Source organism: Hyperolius riggenbachi, chromosome 4, assembly GCF_040937935.1.
Source record: "Hyperolius riggenbachi isolate aHypRig1 chromosome 4, aHypRig1.pri, whole genome shotgun sequence".
Taxonomy (NCBI): Eukaryota; Metazoa; Chordata; class Amphibia; order Anura; family Hyperoliidae; genus Hyperolius; species Hyperolius riggenbachi.
In genome coordinates, this window is record NC_090649.1 from 156,548,491 (window position 1) to 156,570,885 (window position 22,395).

Sequence of the window (22,395 nt, forward strand, 5' to 3'; positions counted from 1 at the left end):
GAGATTAGGAACGTTTTCAAACTGCACTTGTGATGATTTAAGTTTACAAAATGCGCCCATGATGAATTACGTTTACAAATATACTAAACAAATGTATTGTATTTAACTAAAACATTATTTATAATGTCATCACCTATGGTTTGTAAAACAATATTATCCACATAGTAAAGTGATCAGTAAGTAAATTGTAATATATTTTTTACAGTCACTATTTTTAAAACACTATTAACCACACAATAAAGTGATCACTAAGGGGGGGTCTTAGGGTTAGGCACCACCAGGGGAGATTTAGGACTAGCCTCCACCAGGGGGGGTCTTAGGGTTAGGCACCACCAAGGGGGACTTAGGGTTAGGCACCACCAGGGGAATTTAGGGTTAGGCACCACCGGGGGGTCTTAGGGTTAGGCACCACCCGGGGGGATTTAGGGTTAGGCACCACCAGGGGAGTCTAAGGGTTAGGGATAGGAAGAGGGAGGGTTCTGTATGAGAATAGGGTTAGGTTTAGTTGTAGTAAAATGTTAGTAATTGTTATTAATGTTTTAATACAGTTATTCCGAACATACTTATATATTTTTTACATTGTAATAAACAATATTTTCAGATTTTATTACATGAAGAAAGGATAAATGAAGGTTATACACAATATTATACAATTATAGTGATTATACATATATTATCGTTTTTTAACAAACGTAATTATAAGTTTCACTTTCAAAACAGGGAAGACTATCGTTTTCACAATTGCGTTTTCATAGACATTATTAAATGATTTTTAATTTGTAAAACATTATTGTAAACAAAATACAACACAATTTTTCTTATAAATGCTATTACCGCTTTTCGTATTTACCACGTGCCCTTTTTTTTCCCCGATGCCCTTTTTGGATGGACGCCCTTACCTATTCATCATATTTTGTTTGTTAGGAGAACATATATATATATATATATATATATATATATATATATATATATATATATATATATATATATATATAGATAGATAGATATTTTATTAAAACTAACAAAAAAAATCTGTTTTAGTTATATTTTTTCATCTGTACTGTACTATTATTTTTAATCTTTCCACATGTTTTTCTTCTGAATACTTTTATCTGTATAGTTCCATCTTCTCCTTGAATACTTCTGTAATTATTTTTTCTTTTTCATTTTTGCTAGGAAACCATAACAACCTGCCTATCAGCAATACTGGTCAGGATCCTAGATGATAACTGGTTTACATTTCTTCCTGGGCCTTCCTACTGGTTAATTTCTGTGAACTAATAAGAATTTTGGGAGAACAATGGTTTGCCCCAACAACATTAGCACCTGGGGGGGCTGGGGAGGAGTACGGTGGTTAGTTCCATGTGGATCGATTTGATCCGGATCACTTAACCATTCTCCAATCTAGCTTATATACCTTTTAAAATCAATACATATGACTTAGTGCTATAGAGTATAGACAGTCTCGCTCTAAGCAGCACGAGGAACCAGTAACACTGCATTTTAGCAGACTCACGTTTTTGGCTCTTTAGAAAAATAAGAATACCGGTGACATAAAAACGTAGTTTTTTTGTACACTAAGGGAAATTTGGAAATTAGTTTAGTAATGGAAACAGATTGTATTTTACAGTAAGATCGGTGTTGTATCCTAGCACTAGGACAAAATAAAGAAAATATGATGGGAGATGTCAGCAGCAGCTTTATTATTCTTTTCTCCATTCTTTTCAAATTCCATTTTCTGGAATGCCTAAGATATACAGTCCATGTGCTGCGAATGTCTGATTGTATACAGTTATATTTTGTTTACTAGAAATCTAGCTACCATCAGATGTGATAATCATTCTTTCAGGATTTGTTGTCTGAAATTTGCTTGTTGCATCATTTGTATTTTTGGTTTTGTGTCTTGTACATCTTCACTCTTTCATTTTTATAATTTGTTTCAACTTCTTATTAATAACTTCATAATAATGGCTTGACCATGTACAGCTCCCTTGGGCATCAACTTCCCTTTTTCATGTATTGTTCTCCATTTAAGCTTTCTCTTTAATTCTTTAATATGTAGCAACCCCTATTTCAGGCCAAGGTGCCCCCTTGGGCTGCAGCCGCCTAAGGCCCGGGCCTATGTGGCCTTTCCAGAAATCTGTCCCAGATCATAGTAAAGATTTCTGTAAGTTTCAGAAAATAGCCATTGTGTGATTATATGTGAGTGTACACATCTGCACCAAATTCACAATATAACAAATCTACGTCAGTCTGCCTTGATTATAAGTATTTGTTCCTGAGCATACATTCAGGTGACTTCACACACACAACTGCGCTTTCAAGCCTTGGAAAACTTTAATACATAGGGCCTTAGCATTGATGAATTGTGATAGCTTACATATGGATTTCAGAAACATTGGTAAATGTTTGTGGTATCATTGGTGTCTGATTGAGCCTACAGAATCACAGATAAGTTACTGTAGGTTACGTTCACCTTTGTACGGTTCTGATTCAGTTCTGCATAATGCCTGAAGAAGAAACGTATTGTTTTTGAAAGCTTGCAATAAACCATGTACAGTTAGTCATTTAAAGAGACACTGAAGCGGTAAAAAAAATATGATGATTTGTATGTGTAGTACAGCTAAGAAATAAAGCATTAGGAGCAGAGACATAAGTCTAACATTTGTTTCCAGTACAGGAAGAGTTAAGAAACTCCAGTTGTTATCTGTGCAAATAGCCATTGAGTTCTAAGACTTTAAAGTCGCAGAGAGCTCTGACTTCGGATTAGGTTATCTCAGCTGTATTGTGTTTTTCTTTTGCAGAGAATAGTTCAGGACAGGTCAAAAGTTCACTGCCTGTTCTATAAAAACATTTAGAATGCTAATGTGTAATGTGTAATTTGCACATATTAGAGAATGATGCAATGTTATAAAAAAAAAAAAGCTGTATAACTGAAAATAAAAATATGAGAATATTTTTTTTTGCTACCAATGTTCTAGTAATTACCCATACTACACAACAAATTCATGATATCATAATTGTGTCTCTTTAAGATATTATCAACATTTGTTGGCTTGATGTCAACATAAAAAGTGTTTATGACTTTTGTGTTTAGTAGGTACTGTAGAGTGATTTCTACTTTTAGGAAGACTACAGGTAAATTGAGATCACAAACTTTCTTTTTTGAGAAAAAACAGAGACTTGTTTCTACTAAACTTTATTCTGACAACGTAGGACCTGTAATTTGTCAAACTACATTGCTATGCCAAATCTTTTAAACAAAAATGTTTCTGTAATGCAATGTGTATTTAATGCTGCTTGCTATACTGTCCAAGAATGTGGTGGTAAATAGGAAATTACATGAAAAGTTGAAAATATTTAAATTGTTCAGAACTCTATGTGTCAAAGCACAGGAATGTGTGTTCAGTCCAGATCCGTTTTTATATCTCGCAGGTAATAGTATGCTGCTCCGGGTTCTTCCATCAGTCTATGAGATGAGACCACAGCCGATACATAATTGCCTCAGGGAGCTGCTATCGCAGATGTCTCACCTAGATGAAGCAGAACAGAATCACATGCTGAGACTGCTGCACGTTATTGCAAAAAACAAACAGCCCAAGGTAATATTATCAATGATCTTCTGCCAACTTCTGTCCACATCAATCTGCAAGAGCTCCCTAATATAGTTCCTGGTTCTGCTATCTTCAACCAAGAGGTCTTATTTCGTATTTATTTAAAAAGAGCACCTAGAGATTTTTGGGGGATTGGATATATCCAATTTTTTGGGCTATAAATGGGTGCCGGATATAGCGTAGATTTTTATTTTTTGGTTATAAAATGGCGCTGGATACAGCCAGCCCCCCTTGTGATGCCTAACCTTAATCCCCTATGGTGGTGCCCAGTCTTCACCGCATTTCATGTCAATCATATGTTATTTTGAACTGACACTGATTCCATTTACATGTCTCTAAAACTCTACAGGCAGCCCAAATCTCTGAAATTCATCCTCCTTATTTTATAAAACTTGCTGTGGCGGACAGATTCACCGACAGAAAGCTTCATTTGCGCAAACACATGAAAATGCGCTTGAAGGTGTGATGTAGAGTGCCTCCTTAGGCTCCCAGCCTCACTTATCCCACACTTAATTGCGGATTGGTGGCAGCGACATGGTCTCTATATGAGATCACAGTTTGTATCGATTAAACATACAATCGACACTGGACTGTGTGTGGACTCACCAATCAATCCAAAAGGTTACTTTGCCTGCAGTGCTTACTGCCTTCAGGATTCCCTCAGGGTCTGAGGCTGAATGGTAAACTGTGGCAAAGGGAACAGGAATTGGAGGGTGACTGTGCATACGTCACACTTGCCCCTAACTTTAACGCTCAGGCAACCCTGGGGCCAGATCGCAAATTCAGGGCCTGAACACACTGGCATGTATCTGCCTGATTTTCAGCAATACTTCAATGTTACAGACTGATACCTGTTGTTTAAAAGTAGAAAAAAGCACGTCAGCGTGTTCAGGACCATGTTAAGAAAGCGTATATGGAAATAGTTAAAAAATGGTAGAGCTCTTCAAGGCTGGCATTTCTTCATTCTACTCTATGCACTTTGCACAAGTTATATGATTTCTGCTCAGTGTTACAAAAACTGATGTCATATGCCTTTGGTAAAATAACAAGAATTAGAAATGTGTGTTCTTTGGCTGCCATTTATGTGGTACTCAGTGCTGGTCCACAGTTTAGGCACACTTGGTCTTTGGCTCTCCCACTGTTTTGCTTGGGTGGTCAAACGTTAACCTGTATTTATTTTGTAAAGTATATACCTAGTTACCGTTTTTAGCAGATGTTTATAATTATCACAGGTTTCAAGATGGCAACCAATGTGTGGGTTCAATGGCTACTAAAGTCTTCAGCATGAATTGATTTTGGCAGGCTTTGTTATTGGAAAGTGATTAAAGAAAAAATCATTCCCACTAAACATAGAACTGTCTGTGCCCGGGAAACCCCTCTTATGGTAGTCGACCAGCCTCCACATCTTTAATAAAGGAATTAAAAGCATATAAATAATAGAAAGTGGGTCATTGGTTAAAAATCCAAGAAAATCTATCATTTTCCAGAACAAAAATGTTTTAACTTCACTCCATAAGTAAAGGCTAAACGGAAATCTGCTATTCTACACACTTTCAAGTGAAAAAATCGTTTTTCTTTTTTGCCAGCTGGCATATGTCAGCAATGATGCAGTAATATCCTGTAGCTGGAGAACTGATGGTAACCAAAGCTTCACCAAGTCACCCAGACTGCAATATACACTACTTGTTCTTGTGCCAAAAATGTCACCAGTATCTAATAGGGAAGGTGAAATTAGGGTAATTGTAAATCATGTTTAGGGATGCAAATGGCTGGAAATTGCTTCTGACAGTTTAAGGGGTCCTAAAGTAAGAGGGATATTGAGGCTGACGTATGTATTTATTTCCTTTTAAACAATGTAAATTGCCTGTCTGTCATCTCGATCCTGTGCTCTAATGCATTTAGCCATAGATGCTGAACTAACATGCACATCAGGTGCTCTGACTGAAGTCTGACTGGATTAGCCACATGCTTGTTTCAGGTGTGTGTGATTGAGACACTACGCATACATGAAAGTTCAGCAGGATGCCAGGCAACTGGTATTTTAAAGGAAATAAATATGTCGACCACTATATACCTCTTACTTCAGGTTCCCTTAAGTGACACATGAAAGGCCTCCTTAAAGAGACTCCGTAACAAAAATTTCATCCGGTTTTCTTCCATCCTACAAGTTCCAAAATCTGTTTTAATGTGCTCTGGCTTACTGCAGTACGTTCTACTATCACCATCTCTGTAATAAATCAACTTATCTCTCTCCTGTCAGACTTGTCGGCCTGTGTCCGGAAGGCTGCCAAGTTCTTCAGTGTTGTGGTTCTGTGATGCATCTCCCCCCTCCAGGCCCCTCTCTGCACACTGCCTGTGTGTTATTTAGATAAGTGCAGCTTCTCTCTGCTCTATTATCTTTTACAAGCTGGATAAATCCTCCTCTGAGATGGCTGGGCTTTCACATACTGAGGAATTACATACAGGCAGAGCTGTCTGCACTCTGCAGGAAGAAACAGCCTGACACTTCAGTGGAAGATAGCTGCAGGGGGAAAGAAACACACAGATGATCTCTTGAGATTAAAAAGGAAGGCTGTATACAGCCTGCTTGTGTATGGATGTATTTTCTATGTGTGGACATACTGTACATCAACCTACTTCCTGTTTTGGTGGCCATTTTGTTTGTTTATAAACAAACTTTTTAAAACTGTTTTTAACCACTTTTAATGCAGCTGGGAGCGGCGAAATTGTGACAGAGGGTAATAGGAGATGTCCCCTAACACACTGGTATGTTTACTTTTGCGTGATTTTAACAATACAGATTCTCTTTAAAGAGGAACTGAAGTTCATGTATTAACTTAATTTCCTATGAGAGCACATTAATGACTTAAATTGGTAATGTTTCCATGTAGAAATGTATTTTTACCTTTAAAAAAAATCAAACAGACTGCTTTGGCTCCACCCCCTTTATTTTCTTAGTGGCCAAGAAAATCTATTACATTCGTTTACTATGACCTTAGATGTGAGGAAAATATTGAATCAGTACATCTTGTGAGCAACCACCGCCACCTTGTGGTGAACTGAATAATAATATATGCTAACACAGTTCTAAGTGAAGAATGATTTTATTATAATAATAACTGTGGGTTTAAAACCACTTTAAGGAAGATCTTTGCAGTGATAGTGACTCTCTTGTTGTGCCAAACAAACGGTCATCACTGTAAAACAATGGTACAGTAGGGAAGGCAAAATTAAGGTTATTTAAAGGGAACCTGAAGCGAGAGGATTACTGAGGCTACTATCTTCATTCCCTTATAAACAACTACTTCTGTGACTGATGCGCTGCTCTTAATTTTTTAGGTCACTGGCCCAGAATTTGCATGCAGATGCTTTGGCTCTGGTCTGACTCCACTGTGTAACTCAAAAACAAGTAAAGCCTAAAGCTCACAGTGACAGCCAGGGAATTGCATTGTTTATAAGGGAATAAAGATGACAGCCTCCATATTCCTCTTACTTCAGGTCCTTTTTATGTGGTTTTAGAGATACAGTGAGCTTGACATTAAATATGACAGATTGGGAGGTTCTCTGCAAATAAATGGGGACCCATTTGTACCCAAAACAGGCTCTGATTTAATAATACTTTCCCCTGGGCTTACTGGTTTCTCAGCTTGTATACTGCTGAGGTCAACAAAAACTGGAAGGTAGACTGGGTTACCGAGTCTATTACTACACACGCCTACTATGGTATTATGGACCTGGAAGCACTTCTCCCAAAGAGCTCCGGTGCAGTCCTTCATCCTGCCTCTGGGGCAACACTTCATGCGCTGTTTTCACTTAGCGACTATAAGTGTGCAGTCTTGTGTTGCACCCAGGGCTGTCGCTGCCATATATAGGCAAAGGGGGCAATTGTCCCCGGTCCCCAGCATCTATAGGTGCCCCAGGTTTCTGCCCTCACCCCCCCCCCCCTTCTCCCGATCATTGTGAAAAGCAGTAGTGACAGGCACATACTCACCTCCGAGTTCCAGGCGTTGCAGGCCTGTCTGTCTTCTCTTTAGTGTTGGTGCTCTGCACTTCCTGCTTCTCTATTTGGGCTCAAGTGCCCAATGTGAGAAGCAGCAACAATACAGAGAAGACAGACCGGACTTCCAGTACCTGAAACTAGGAGGAGGTTAGGGACACATCTGACTACTATACTAGGGGGGCGAGAATCAGGAGAGCCCCCGGCTTACTTTGGCCCTGGGGCCCCATTGTAGGTAGACCAGCCCTGGTTGTACCTTACCTCCATCCTATAACAGTACTTTGCTTTTACCTCTCATGATTTAGTTTTAAAGATATCAGAAAAAGGGGATAATATTCATGAGTGCCTCAGAGGTATTTTCAAACTTGTCAATAAAATGCTTTTTAAATCACCAGCAAGCAAGAAAATACTTAATTTGAAAATACTTTTCCACCTACTTTTTGTTACTTTTTCAATTGCAAAATGCTGTTAGTTATTTTAAAGTAGACATGAAGTCTCGCACAGGACAGGAGAGAAGTGCACCCTGTATGTATTTAGAGAGTTTAGCCTGTCTAATCCCCTCATCTGTGTCTAATCACAAGTTTTAAATTGATCCTCCCTGTGTAACAGGACTGCCTATGGCAAAGATGGCAGATAAGCTCATTTGAAAGCGCAGGATGTTCACAATATGTCTGTTTCCATGAATCAGGAAGTAGAAACACTGTAGATTTATTTTAGGACTTGTGTCAGATGTAACAAAGAAATGATTTCCTTTAAAGGTTATTATGCTGTTGTGTATCTTTTAGACCAGAGAGCAAGTTCTGAGTTCAGGTCTGCTTTAAATAGAAGAAGAAAAAATATCTCCTAGGTGAAAACTCAGGAGAAAAAGTTAATTGCAAATAGGCCTAGGAGTTTCTCACCTGGCACATTACATTATCTTATGTTTCACATCAACCTCAAAATTCCCTGGATTCAAACCAACAATCCACATGTTTACTTGTCCACTGGATCAGTTGTCTTACAACCCTTGGAGAGGAACTATATATTTTTTTTAAGATTCTTTATTTATAGAAGAATTTTAACAATACAACAGGTGCACAAAATGCAAACATGGCATGGAACATAAGTTACGCAGAACATACAATCGGCCATTATAGTTTTAAAATAATACATGCCTCCATAATTAAAACCCACGTATTGTAATTGCCCATTTGTCACGGTTATTTCACCGTTTAAATTATGTCCCTATCACAATGTATGGCGACAATATTTTATTTGGAAATAAAAGAGCATTTTTCCCGTTTTGCATCCATCACTATTTACAAGCTTATAAAAAAAATATATAGAAATATTTCATCTTTACATAGATATTTAAATAGTTTAAACCCTTAGGTAAATATTTATGTGTTTGTTTGTTTTTTAAATTGTAATTTTTGTTTTTATTAAACATTTTATGTGGGTATTTTTGGGAGGGGGGGGAAGTAAATAGTGTTTTATTTAGGGAAAAGTGTGTGTAATGTAATTTCTTTTTACTTTTAGATGTAGTCTCTTTGGCCACAAGATGGCAACCTCGAGTTTGTTTACATGACGTCGCTCTAAGCGTACAATGTACGCTTAGAGGGACATAGTCTCAGAAAAAGCGTAGCTTTCGAGAGAAGCTGTCGCTTTTTCAGCGGGGGAGAGGAATCAGTGATCGGGCACCATAGCCCGATACATTGATTCCTGGGCTACCGAATCCGTGGCCGGGAGTGCGCGTGCACGCGCGCGATCGGCCGCGGGAGCACACGGGAGCGTGCCTGTCCTCCTTGACGTTATTATACGTCAAGGAGGACAAAGTGGTTAATATAGGGCCTTTTGGTTTGTATACCTTCCAGGTAATTCTGGGTCACCATGCACTGGTATTTCTTAGTCCTGGTGTGTATGTTTCTGATCTTGATCAGGAAGACATAAATATCATATAGGGGTCTTAGAACTGAAATCTGGCATTTGGTCTTGTTGTAGAGAAGGATATCACTGCTTTGCATGCAGCTGATAATTGGCAGAATACTGGACATAAAGCATCTGCTGTGTGTTATAAATCCATACAAACTAGGCTATTATCATGCTTTAACATTTTATCAGAATTTCCAGCACTATATTTTATCATTGAGAATCACATTGATTTAAATGATGGCAGGAATTTAAACACACATGCTTTGTATTTAAACAAGACATGTAAAGATGCCATACTGTGCATTAATAATGAGATTGTATAAACTGTGACGAGGAAATGTTCAGCAGCCTCATGACCATGCAGGCTTCACAGGCGTTCTTACATGAAACACATTTTTTTTTGTTAAACTATGTGTAATCACGAGAAAGTATACAAGTGCAAGCAATTTGCCTTGGCACAGTCTCCTTTTGTCACTTAATACGGTAAGGTGATTATGTGAGCAGGAGGCATGCTTCCTTCATGTGGCTGCAGAATAATTAAACATATTGTATGCTGTGTCTGATCTTTGCCTAAATAGTGGGGCATTGCCAGATGTTCTCATTGTTGTAGAAACAAGGGTTTCCTTATTGTAAGTTTATGTAGGACAAAGACGTCCTATGAAAGAGGTGCTAATCTACCTGTCAAATGATGGTTAAAACAGTAATAGAAGTAAACACAAATATTGCAGTTTGGATTTGGGTTTAAGTCATCCTCAACCCAATTAGATCAGCAAATTCGTTCAATTTGGGATGAGACAAATGTAGCCAATATTCAAGTTTCTGAGTGGTATATGTGTCCATAATTCTTCCCATAATGCCATGGTCCACCAATCAGGGCAAGGGAGAGCTGAGAAATCTGTCTTGATGGTGACGTGTTGTTTTTGTTGCCTGTTGATCATCTAAGACCAGGGTTTGAATCTCGGCTCTTTCTAAGCCATTCAGTAAGGAGTCATTGGGTAAGACTCTCTAACACTGCTGCTGTCTACCTAGCCTAGTGACTGCCTCTCAAGCTATTTAAATCTGACGGGATTGAAAAGCAAATTTTTTAAAAAAATGCAAGTCTCCCTACTCAGCAGACATGTTTTAGTGTGATTTAATTCAGGGTAGCTAGTTTGTGGTGATGCTTGCTGGCTACTGTGAAGTAGCAGTTTAGATGAAGTTAAGTAGAGAGTGGAGGCTGCTGTTACTAGCTTTGTTATTGCAGGACTACTTCTCTGTCACTACTGTGCAGAGTGGAATTGTCTGGTGGTCCATCAAAGATTGTGTAACTTTCAAGTGAGTGTTACACTCCTTAGAGGCTGTTTATCACAAAAAAATATATCTTTTGCAAAGTTTGCGTAATACAATTACAGCTAGCTGCAGATTTTCACATTCAAGTGATTATTGCAGAAACAGTTTATGTTAGTCACCATTTATCACTTTTAAATATATGTTCCAAAGTCTGCATAATGTAGTCACATTGATTAGTCTATGCTGACCGTTTGCTGAATATTTGAGGAAGCAATATAGAAAAAATCCAAAAGGTCCACACACTCAATGAACCAAGTTCAACATTTCATTCCAGTAAAGTGTCACAGTTCCTTTCCATACACCAATGATTCGTTTCGGGGCCCCATGGGGTCCCCTTTGTCAAAGTAACAAAAACAGAATGGTGTTTTTGTTACCTTGACAAAGGGGACCCCGAAATGAATCGTTGGTGTATGGAATGGAACTGTGTCACTTTACTGGAATAAAACCTTGAACTTGGTTCATTGAGTGTGCAGACCTTTTGGATTTTTTCTGTATTGGATATTGGCTCCAGCACCTCCATGGTGGTGTGCGATTCTTCATTGACTTATTTGAGGAAGCAGACCAATGCATGGCTAATACCATTTGCTAAGCTGACACAAATTACAACTCATTCTTAAGAGAAAAACCTTTCAGTAGGAACCAAAAATACCATCAAAAAGTTAAAAAAATCAATTACCTTTATTACCATTAATTCAAAACCAGGCTCAAGGCCAGAAAGGTGCAAAAACAAGAACAAGAGAACATTTATTTATTATATATTTATTATATAAAAACACAGTTATTTACCCTAAGGTCAAGGTCCCTTCCGTGGTCCTGGTCCCTTCCGTGGTCCTGGGGCGCGTGCACGGGCGATTTCAGCCAAAGACACCAGATTACTGGCGCCTGGAGTACGGAAGGGACCAGGAGGATGCTGTGGGAACTTGCGAGCTACCGGGGGGGGGGGGGGGGGGCTGGAGAAAGCCTCAGGTAAGTCCAAATTTCATTTTTATTCAGAGCTCAGGGTCCCTTTAAGTGTAAATTCTTACATATCAAAGGTTTATAAGGTCAAATAAAGAAAGTAGTTTCTGCAATCAATGTCTGGTTATCTAGCTTATATTTTACCATCAGGGCCAGATCATTCACAAAGCAAACTTAGGCCTAGGGCCTGGAGAGAGTTTAGGGGCATGGTGGAAGCTAGGACCCCCCCCCAAAAAAATGTTTTACTAAACAAGCCAGGTAACCATCAGGGGTGGACAAAAACTGCTGTCTTGTCTAGGGCCCCAATTCATCTTACTCCGCTTTTGTTCATGGTATTTGAGTCCCAGGGATATAACTGTTGCTAGTTCGATGTGTTTCATGAACATAGTTCACTTCTTCAGGAGTTAATTTATAAAACAAGAGAATGCCATCAATGTCCCTTGTATAGTAATTCAAAATACCATATATTTTGACATAGATAAACAGAATGAGGCAATATAAAAACAATCTCATAGTCGTCAAAAGTCAATGTGAATAACCAGAGGAGAGAATAATACTTCATAGTGCCACAATGAATAGGCCATATGCAACAATAGAAAGTAGGCAATGCCCATCATCAGTGTCTTTGGCATCCTGTTCTGTAATATGGATCTTTTGTGGGGAGTTCAGGTCCTATTCATTTTTTTACGTGCATCAAGAAAGCAGTATCTCCCTCTGTGCACATATACTGTATATAGAAACAAAAACAACCTTTTAGCCTATTACATTGTTAGTGGGTGTGTTTTTAGATAATGGCAGTTGGTGCTGTCTAATTTTTTTCTTGTCTGGCAATAGTAAAGATAAAGACCTGCAGGTTCATTGTGGATCAAACGACATGAGTGAATTACATGGCGAATATCAATCATTTCTTACTTTATCTTCCATTTTTTAACTTCTCACTTTGCAATGCGTTGATTTATTTTTTCCTACTACTACTATTTTTCGGGTACATTTTCTCTTCAAACAATTGCTGGTGCTGTGAAGAATTTATGATTTCTTTTTAAAGTGGACTGAAACTCAGACATCCTCTCTTCTCTAAAAGATACACAGCAGCATAATAACCTTTAAACAAACATTTCTTTGTTACAGCTGATAAAAATCCTAAAATAAATCTGTACAGTTTCTATTTCCTGATTCATGGAAGCAGACATATTGTTTACAGCCAGTACTTTCAAATGTGCTTATCTGCTCATCTGCCATAGGCATTCATGTGACACAGGGGAGGGATCAAATTACAACTAGTGATTAGACACAAATGAGGTGGAATTACGCAGGCTAAACTCTTTAAATACATACAGGGTGCATTTCTGTTATGTTTTCCTTGTGTCCTATCAAACTGAACAGGTAGTCTGGCGGGCCTCAGGTATATACCACATGTATTATGGAGTCACGGATGGGGGTAAGAGGTACACCACACCTCCAAAAATAATCTCATGGAAGTCAAAATAATCCACTCCGGGCTCACCCCTTGATTTGGGACTTTATATCTCCAGGTGGTGTTTATTTATCATGAATGCGTTCATACAGCATAGTTGAAATAGCACAACGTTTCAGGCACCCAGTCCTTTATCAAGTGCTCAACATTCTGGCAGACCCTATACACATATATAGATACACCTTAATCAAACACGCCCCCTTAACATCATGGAGCGGGCACATACTTCCAATGCATTAAAAAAAGGTGGGGGGAAAGGCTGCACGTCCCTAAACACATGTTGCAATTAAATGGTTAATCGCACAGGCATACACCGCCTCTGTCAGACTGAAAAATGCATGCCCTGCATCCTAGACAAGTGCTAACATTTATTAAACTAGGAGGAACTTTAGCTTCCAATATGGTTTGCATGCAAAGTATATTATACTAGACACTTGCGCCACGGTGAGGCAAACCTCCGGGCAAGTGACCTAACCTAAATTTAAAACCTTGGGAGCAGCTAAGCAAAAAAATGTGTAACTTACATTTTGTTGAACAGTGAGGAGAACGCCAGCGCATACCACTAAGGCTGCATCTGAAATGACCACCAGCTCAGTTTGAAGCACCTAAGTAGATTTTCTGCACACTTTGCATTCAATTCAGATGCAAATCATGTGCAAATCTGCTACTACTTATTATGCAAACAGGAAACTCAGGAGGAGGGGCTTGGAGCAGCTAACCTGACAGCTACATAGTTACAAAGTTAAAAAAAGGTGGGGGGTTAGCTGCTCCCAGCCCCTCCTCCTGAGTTTCCTGTTTGCATAATAAGTAGTAGCAGATTTGCACATGATTTGCATCTGAATTAAATGCAAAGTGTGCAGAAAATCTATTTAGGTGCTTCACACTGAGCTGGTGGTCATTTCAGATGCAGCCTTAGTGGTATGCGCTGGCGTTCTCCTCGCTGTTCCAATGCATTAACCCTATCTACAGAGAACAACACAACTAAAGGTAACTCCTGAGGCTAAAGTCCTCATTAAGGCCGTTTGGTTTTTCGCGTCCCCAACCTGCCAATCCACCAGGTCTCCTGTCAGAGTAAAATATTCTCAAAATTCCTGCCCTCTTGATGTTGAATGACCTCCAATACCTGCCACCTCAATTGGCTGGAATTGTGGCCACACTCAATAAAATGCCTGGCTAGGGGATACTCTTTTCTTCTTTTTTTCTTCCATCTCTCTCTTTTTAAATTGCTCTGGATTACGGATATTGCTCTTGAGCTTGTTTAATCTTGTTTTCACTTCCCTAGAAGTCTGGCCTACATAGGACAGGCCGCAAAGCCATTTAATCAAATAAATGACACCTTTCGAGTCACAAGTGGCAAAATCCCTAATCTGTATGGGGCGCACAGATCTAACACAACTGACATTGGGACCCTTTATAATGTTGTTGCAATGTTGACATCCCAAGCAGGGGAACGTCGCCCTCTTAGGGGGGGCCCAAAAATAATTGTCTCTTGGATTTAGATCTCCCAATGTCCGCTCTCACAAGCTGATCTCTAATGGATTTCCCCCTTCGATAAACAAACCTCGGGGGGGATCTGCAGATCTGGGCAAGCTGGGGATCAGCTTCCACCAACGTCCAAAATTGATGGACTATATCACGTAAAGCGGAAGATTCCCTACAAAGCGTGGTAATAAAATTGACATCCGTGTTCTTATCTTGCTCACACACATCATACCTCCTCAGTGTTACCCTCTCCATCTCTCCCACCTCTCTTGCTAAATCCTTAAATTGTAATCTCGTTTCACAAAATATTGAGTGAGCAACTGCGCCTGTTGCAAATATAATGTGTCGTTAGATGTTCTACGCCGCAGGCGAATATATTGACTTTTAGGAAGTCCATTGATCAGTGGCCATGGATGGCAACTGCTTGTGAACAGAAACCCGTTCTTGTCGGGTTTTTTTCCGATACAGATTGGTTTCAAATGCACAATCTTTGTTCCTGATTTCTACATCCAAAAAATGCAGTACCTCAGAACTGTATTCCATTTTAAATTTTAACGTAGGATGTTTACCGTTTAGTTCCTCATAAAATAGGTGCAGTTGCTCCTCTGAACCTGTCCATCCAAAGAACAGGTCGTCGATAAATCTGCAGTACCTTCGGATGCTATCTGAAGAACCATGCCCAAAAATATGTATATTTTCAAACTCGGACATAACAATGTTAGCAACAGTGGGTGCATAAGTTGGTTGTTAAAGAAACTGAGAAATTGATTAAAAAGAATGAAGGAAAGCGACAGTACAATCTGTCCCGAGCTGAACATAAGGCACTCATGGGTTTGAAAAGGGATCCATCCATAGTGATCAAGAAAGTGGATGGGGGGAGGGGGCAATTGTGGTACAAAATCGTTTGGACTACATTAATGAAATTAAGGGGCAACTTGGGGACACAAACATGTACAAAATCTTGCACAGAGACCCTACTATAGAGTTTGAACGTGATGTGGATTTAATGTTGGATGATGCTGTTGACACAGGGGTTATCAGTAGGGATTTGGCTATGAGTTTGAAGAAAGATAGCCCTAGGGTCCCAGTGTTATTGGGGGAATTGGAGCTCGGCCCCGATGACATCCTTGTGGGGATCGATGTGGAGAGTCTGTACACGTCGATCCCCCACGAGGTTGGCATCGGGGCTGTCCAATTCTTCCTGGAGGATGCACACCCAGATGCCCAATCCCACAACTCTTTTGTCTTGGATGCTTTGCGCTTTGTTCTGGAGCACAACTGTTTTGCTTTTGGTGACTCCCACTATAGGCAGGTGCAGGGCACGTCGATGGGCACGGCCTGCGCACCTGCCTATGCATGTCTTTATCTAGGCCAGTGGGAGCGCCAGGAGGTGTACCCTCTACCGGAGTATGAGCAGCATGTCCGGCTATGGATCCTTTTCATGGATGATGTGCTGGTGGTGTAGAGAGGGAGTGAGGAAGAACTTGACTCATTTATGAGTCGGTTGAACGGCAATGATCGCAATATCTTGCTTACTTTTATGGCGAGTAGATCTAACATTGTGTTTTTGGATCTGCATATTTGGAGGGAGGATGGTGTGGTGAGAACCACTACCTTCCATAAACCGACTGCAGGTAACACTCTCCTCCACGCCACCAGCCATCATCCGAAACACTTGAAAAATGGAATTCCATATGGGCAGTTTTTGCGATTGCGCAGAAACTGCTCACGAGCAGCAGATTTCAATGGCGAGGCATTAGCAATGTATTATCGCTTTAGGGAGAGGGGATAACAACATGAGGTGTTGTGCTCTGGCTATGAGAGGGCAAGGGGGCATCAGAGGACGGAGAGGGCATGTAAAAATGCAGGAGAAGGAAAATAACTCCCCACTATTCATAACCCCATATAACTCAAATTGGGAAAAGATCCATGAAATACTGGCCAAACATTGGCCGGTGCTGCAGACACATCAGAAGTTGAGTAGGATAGTGGGAAATAGACCCATGCTGGTCGCAAAAAGAGCACCAAGCCTCAGAGATGCATTGGTCCACTCTCAGTACATCCCAATTGAAAGGACAACATGGCTGAATAAAAGTAAAGTTGTGGGCATGTTCAAATGTGGTAACTGTGTAGCCTGCGAGAGAAAGGCCCCTACAAAAATATTTAGTGATGCTCAAAGGAAAAAAAAGTGGAGAATTAAAAACTTCATTAACTGCAATACAGAATGGGTCATATATAGGCTGTAATGCCACTGGCCTCAATTCACGGAGCATTATCAAACGTTTATCAAACACTTTATCAAACGTTTGATAATTTACCTCATGGGTAAAATCTCATTTTGAATTCACTAAGGTGTTATATATTTGGTGAACGTTTTATCGGTAAAACATTCGATAAATATATAACACCTTAGTGAATTTAAAATGAGATTTTACCCATGAGGTAAATTATCAAACGTTTGATAAAGTGTTTGATAAACGTTTGATAATGCTCCGTGAATTGAGGCCTTTGCCACAAAGTTTATGTGGGTATGACTACGCGGAAATTGAAAACGAGAGTAATGGAACATGTGCCCAACATAAACTGTGGACTGCAGAAAAATGGGGAATATAAAAGTGCAGTGGCAGAGCATTTCTGCATGGAATGGTGGAGCAGAATGACTGAAAGTCATAGGAATATCTCAAATTATGGCTAATCGGAGAGGGGGAGATAGACTCAAGATGATAAAACAACAGGAAAGCAGGTGGATATACCTACTGGGAGCATTAAATTCTTAAGGAATGAATAGTAAGTTGGACTATGCCCCCTTTCTTCCGTAATCAGTAAATTATCTTGAATCCCTGGTACAACCAACCATGGAAAAGGGATAAATAATAAGGAACTGAACTTTGTATATGGATAAAAAGATAGAGGCGAAGTAACAGAAGAGATATATGGACATGCAAATCATGCTTTATGTGAGGGATTAAAAAGTCGATCATGGACGTCAGTGTTTGAAATAGAAGGCCACAGGACTGGACTTTGTTTTATTATACCTGGAATGGACTAGCCTACCAACCTGCATTAGGTATGAACTGGGCTGAAAGTGTGAAATAAAGTAGCAAGTAAATGCATCCGTTCTGTGCAAAAAAAGCTTAAGTGTTTACAATGGTTACCAGGGAAATGGCTGGGGGGAAGAGGGAAGGAGTAACGTAGTGAATCCCCACCCTACTGTTGGAATGAGAATAAAAATGGCAGCCCAGCCAATCACGAGCCGCGCACATCCTGACGAAGTTCGCAAGTGGGTGGGGGTGCAATGCGTCGATGGGCGGGTGCAAATCCCGTGTCCAATGAGCGCTCCTAACCAGCGGCAGCTGTAGCAGCGTGCATGGTGGATCGGCGTCTGCTCCCTGACCAGGCTATTGCGGAACGGGTAGAGCGGACTAGCTGGCCACTGAAGACCACTGGTAACAAGCAAGAATCCAATCCATTGTGGCAACCCTGCAGGTGATAAAGTCTGGAGATGCTGGATGGAGACTAGCAGGATAAAGTGGTGAGATCTATATATACCGGTATACACTGCTGTTCTATGCTTGCATGCGGAAGACTTTCATTTATATCTACCTACACACAAGCTCTCTGCCCCTCTCTGAAGACTAGGAGAAACGGTACCGGTACCAGAAGGGGTGTATGAGTGCAGGGGAGTGTATGGTGTGGTATACTTGAATGAGCGCTCTATCATGGCCAGTTTTTAAATGATTTTAATTGGTTGGTCTGTGATTAATATGTACAATTTCCACAATAAAGCTGTTTTTGTATTTTTCTATACCTATGAGAGACCATGATTATTCTTTAAATGTTTGGATAGTATCACAATTTTTATGGTCACTCCCTCAGAATTGAGGTGGGGGTATAGTATAATAAGGTGGTGGTTGAGTCAGGCAGTTCATGATTACAATATCAGAGGAGCAACTGCGCCTATTTTTTGAGGAACTAAACGGTAAACATTGTACGTTAAAATTTAAAATGGAATACAGTTCTGAGGTACTGCATTTTTGGATGTAGAAATCAAAAACAAAGATTGTGCATTTGAAACCAATCTGTATCAGAAAAAAAACCGACAAGAACGGGTTCCTGTTGACAAGCAGTTGCCATCCGTAGCCATTGATCAATGGACTTCCTAAAAGTCAATATATTCGCCTGCTGCAACATCCCCTATGATGGCGGCTGCGGGTACGCAGGATACCTCTGCAGCCGCCTTTGTTCTCGGTACTGAGGCCTCATCCGTTCCGCTGGCGTCTAGCATGCCAGAGACGGGACTGTCAGTTGCTCATACCACGCGGGCGCGCGCGAAGACAGGACCTTTATGCTGGAAGAAGGTGCGTCAGCTGACCTGCCGGTCGGCTGACGTCAGGAGAGACTCACGGCGCCCAGATTGGCTGATTGGCAGGGGCGTGGCTGTGGGCTCTCCTCGCTGCTTCATAAGCGTTCTCCGCTTACTTGCAAACTGTCTGCTGTTGCGAATACGTCAGTGTTAGCGCTCAGACCTTAGACTAGTTCTGGTGTGTTTTGATCTGGGAGGAAACCAGGGATTTCACACAAGGATTATTGCCTTATTGTATTATTAATATTCTGTGTACGACTCTTTATCTCTGACTCTGATTCTGCTCTACGTTTCTGTACTTCTGCCCATCTGATCTGAAGTTGCCGAACCTCTGCCTGAATCATTACTATTATCTTGCCTTCTGATTTTGTACTGCACCTGCCTGTCTGTTGCTGAACCTTGCCTGTCTGACCCTTCCACTCTCCAGTGAGCCCTTGTCACTGGAGAGGTGCTCTGATAGTACCCACCAGCCCCTCTGGTGAGGTCTAGCTAAACTATCTAGTTACTATTGTTGATAGTACCCACCAGCTCCTCTGGTGAGGTCTAGCTAAACTATCTAGTTACTATTGTTGGTAGTACCCACCAGCTCCTCTGGTGGGGTCTAGCTACTATTTAGTTACTGTTGCTCATAGCGCTCACCAGCCCCTCTGGTGTAGGCTCCTAGCTACCCAGCTTCTATCTTGGCTAGTACCCTCCAGCTCCTCTGGTGGGGCCTAGCACAGATTGGTTGCAGATAGTACCCACCAGCTCCACTGGTGAGGTTTAGTCAAACTATCTGCCATTTCCTCTGGTAGTTCTCTCCAGCCCCTCTGGTGAGATCTACCCTCTACTGTTGCACCAAACACTATTGTCACTACATCTCTGCTTTCTATACTTGCATTATTGGTGATACTGCAGATCACCACATAATCAGGTATAGAGTCTGCATTATTGGTGATTCTGCAGATCACACAATAATCAGACGTCTGTGTTGCTACACCAATACGTTATACAATTGTTACACCTGTGGCGTAGAACATCTAACGACACATTATATTCGCAACAGGCGCAGTTGCTCACTCAAGATTTTGTGAAACGAGGTTACAATTTAAGGAAATGTGAGGATTTAGCAAGAGACGTGGGAGAGATGTAGAAGGTAACACTGAGGAGGTATAATGTGCATGAGCAAAATGAGAACATGGATGTCAATTGTATTACCACGTTTTGTAGGTGAATCTTCCGCTTTACGTGATATAGTCCATCAATTTTGGACGTTGGTGGAAGCTGATCCCCAGCTTGCCCAGATCTGCAGGTCCCCCTCTAGGTTTGTTTATCGAAGGGGGAAATCCATTAGGGATCAACTTGTGAGAGCAGAAATTTGGAGAACTAAATCGAAGAGACAATTATTTTTGGGCACCCCTAAGAAGGGGGCTTTCCCCTGCTTGGGATGTCAACATTGCAACAACATTTTAAAGGGTCCCAATGTCAGTTGTGTTAGATGTGTGCGCCCCATACCGATTAGGGATTTTGCCACTTGTGACTCGAAAGGTGTCATTTATTTGATTAAATACCCTTGCGGCCTGTCCTATGTAGGCCAGACCTCTAGGGAAGTGAAAACAGGATTAAACAAGCACAAGAGCAATATTCATAATCCAGAGCAATTTAAAAAGAGAGAGATGGAAGAAAAAAGAAGAAAAGAGAGTATCCCCTAGCCAGGCATTTTATTGAGTGTGGCCACATTGCCAGCCAATTGAGGTGGCAGGTATGGAGGTCATTCAACATGAAGAGGGCAGGAACTTTGAGAATATTTTGCTCAGACAGGAGACCTGGTAGATTGACAGGTTGGGGACGTGAAAACCAAACGGCCTTAATGAGGACTTTAGCCTCACGTGTTACCTTTAGTTGTGTTTGTCAGGAATCGGCCCCGCGGCCTGCCTGCGTATATGGTTCCAGACTTTAGGTTTGACAAGATCGAGAGGGGAGCAGCCTTAGTCAAGCTAAAACAAGGCTGTGACCCCTCAGAACACTTCTCGCTGCCACCACTAGCTGCCGCTAGACACTTCCAATCTGCTGTCAAGTTACTCACACTGGCGTTTTCGTACATTGGGTCAGCTGCGCGCTTTAGGCCAACGTATGACAAAAGGCCCACACACACGCACAATTGCAATCTTACACTGTAGTGAAGCAAAACCACTAACAGTCGTTCCGAACGATACAGTTAGCCAATCTGAGACTTCCCACTCTGCTGTCAAGTGCAGAAGTGTCCGATGCACACACTATGCAATTACAATCTTATACGGTAGTGTTGCTCAATCATACAATCAGGCATGGACTTATACACAGTTAAACTTCAGTCTCTTCTAGGCTATGAGTGTTAGCTTAGTACAGCAGAAGTCAAACTTATTAACTAACGATTTAATATTCCAGGAAAAAAGTGGAACAATGCAAAAAATAATATATACAAAAGATTTACAAAAACAAAGTAAAAAGTTACAAAATAAAAATTACAAATATACACAACAAGACAAGTTGCAAAAATAAAAGGGAAATAAAAAAACATTACCAGCATAGGTTAGAACTTAGTTGGGGGGAGAACGCCGTTTCCGATTCGATCGGGATCATCCCTAGCTATTCGCTACAATGCAACTGTCCTAGCTGCTGTTTTATAGCAAAATTTGTGCCCCGGGGCCACCCCAATGTCCAGGTCCAGGAATAACCCAATTTCCTGTTTAACGCGTGCAACTTCAAAGCGTTCCTGTTTTAGCTTGTACAGTTTGGGGTAAAACTATAGTCTAGTACATACATCAAAAGATTGTGGAGTGAGGCTTCCTCCTGTCATATGTAAATCCCAAGGCTTTTCCTGTCCACTTTGAACTTGGCAGACTCAATTAGTCAGATTGTATTTTGGCCAACAGGAAGCTGTTTACTTGTATACAGAGTTCAAAGCAATGTTGGTATGTAATTACCTGTACCCAGACACAGACAATCACAACTGAGACAGCAGATCAAAGGTGAAGACCTGACTGCTATTGTTCACCCTCAGATGCAAATGTACTACAGGAGATCCAATTAGCAGCTTCCAACTTCCAGAGGACTGAATACAGATTCAAGGTAGCAGCTTCCTTCAACCATACACATGTGACACATACTAAAAAAATGAAAAATATGTTCCTGTATTATCCTTAACATCCTAACTAGCTGCGATATCATGACAGTGTTGTTCTCTGTAGATAGGGTTAATGCAAGTATGTGTCCGCCCCATGATGTCAAGGGGGCGTGTTTTATTAAG

General features: G+C 40.7%; 1 protein-coding gene across 2 annotated transcripts in view; it reads left to right on the top strand.

The window, feature by feature from the left end:
* Positions 1-22,395, top strand: part of VEPH1 (ventricular zone expressed PH domain containing 1) — a 471,495-nt gene that overhangs the window by 104,550 nt on the left and 344,550 nt on the right. For both annotated transcript variants that reach the window (XR_011031377.1, XM_068280844.1), the window contains exon 5: positions 3,436-3,602. Coding sequence is in view for 1 of the 2 variants with exons in the window: in XM_068280844.1 (XP_068136945.1) it covers positions 3,436-3,602 (167 nt within the window). In the remaining variant the exon portion in view is untranslated. The remainder of the gene's footprint in view (positions 1-3,435; positions 3,603-22,395) is intronic.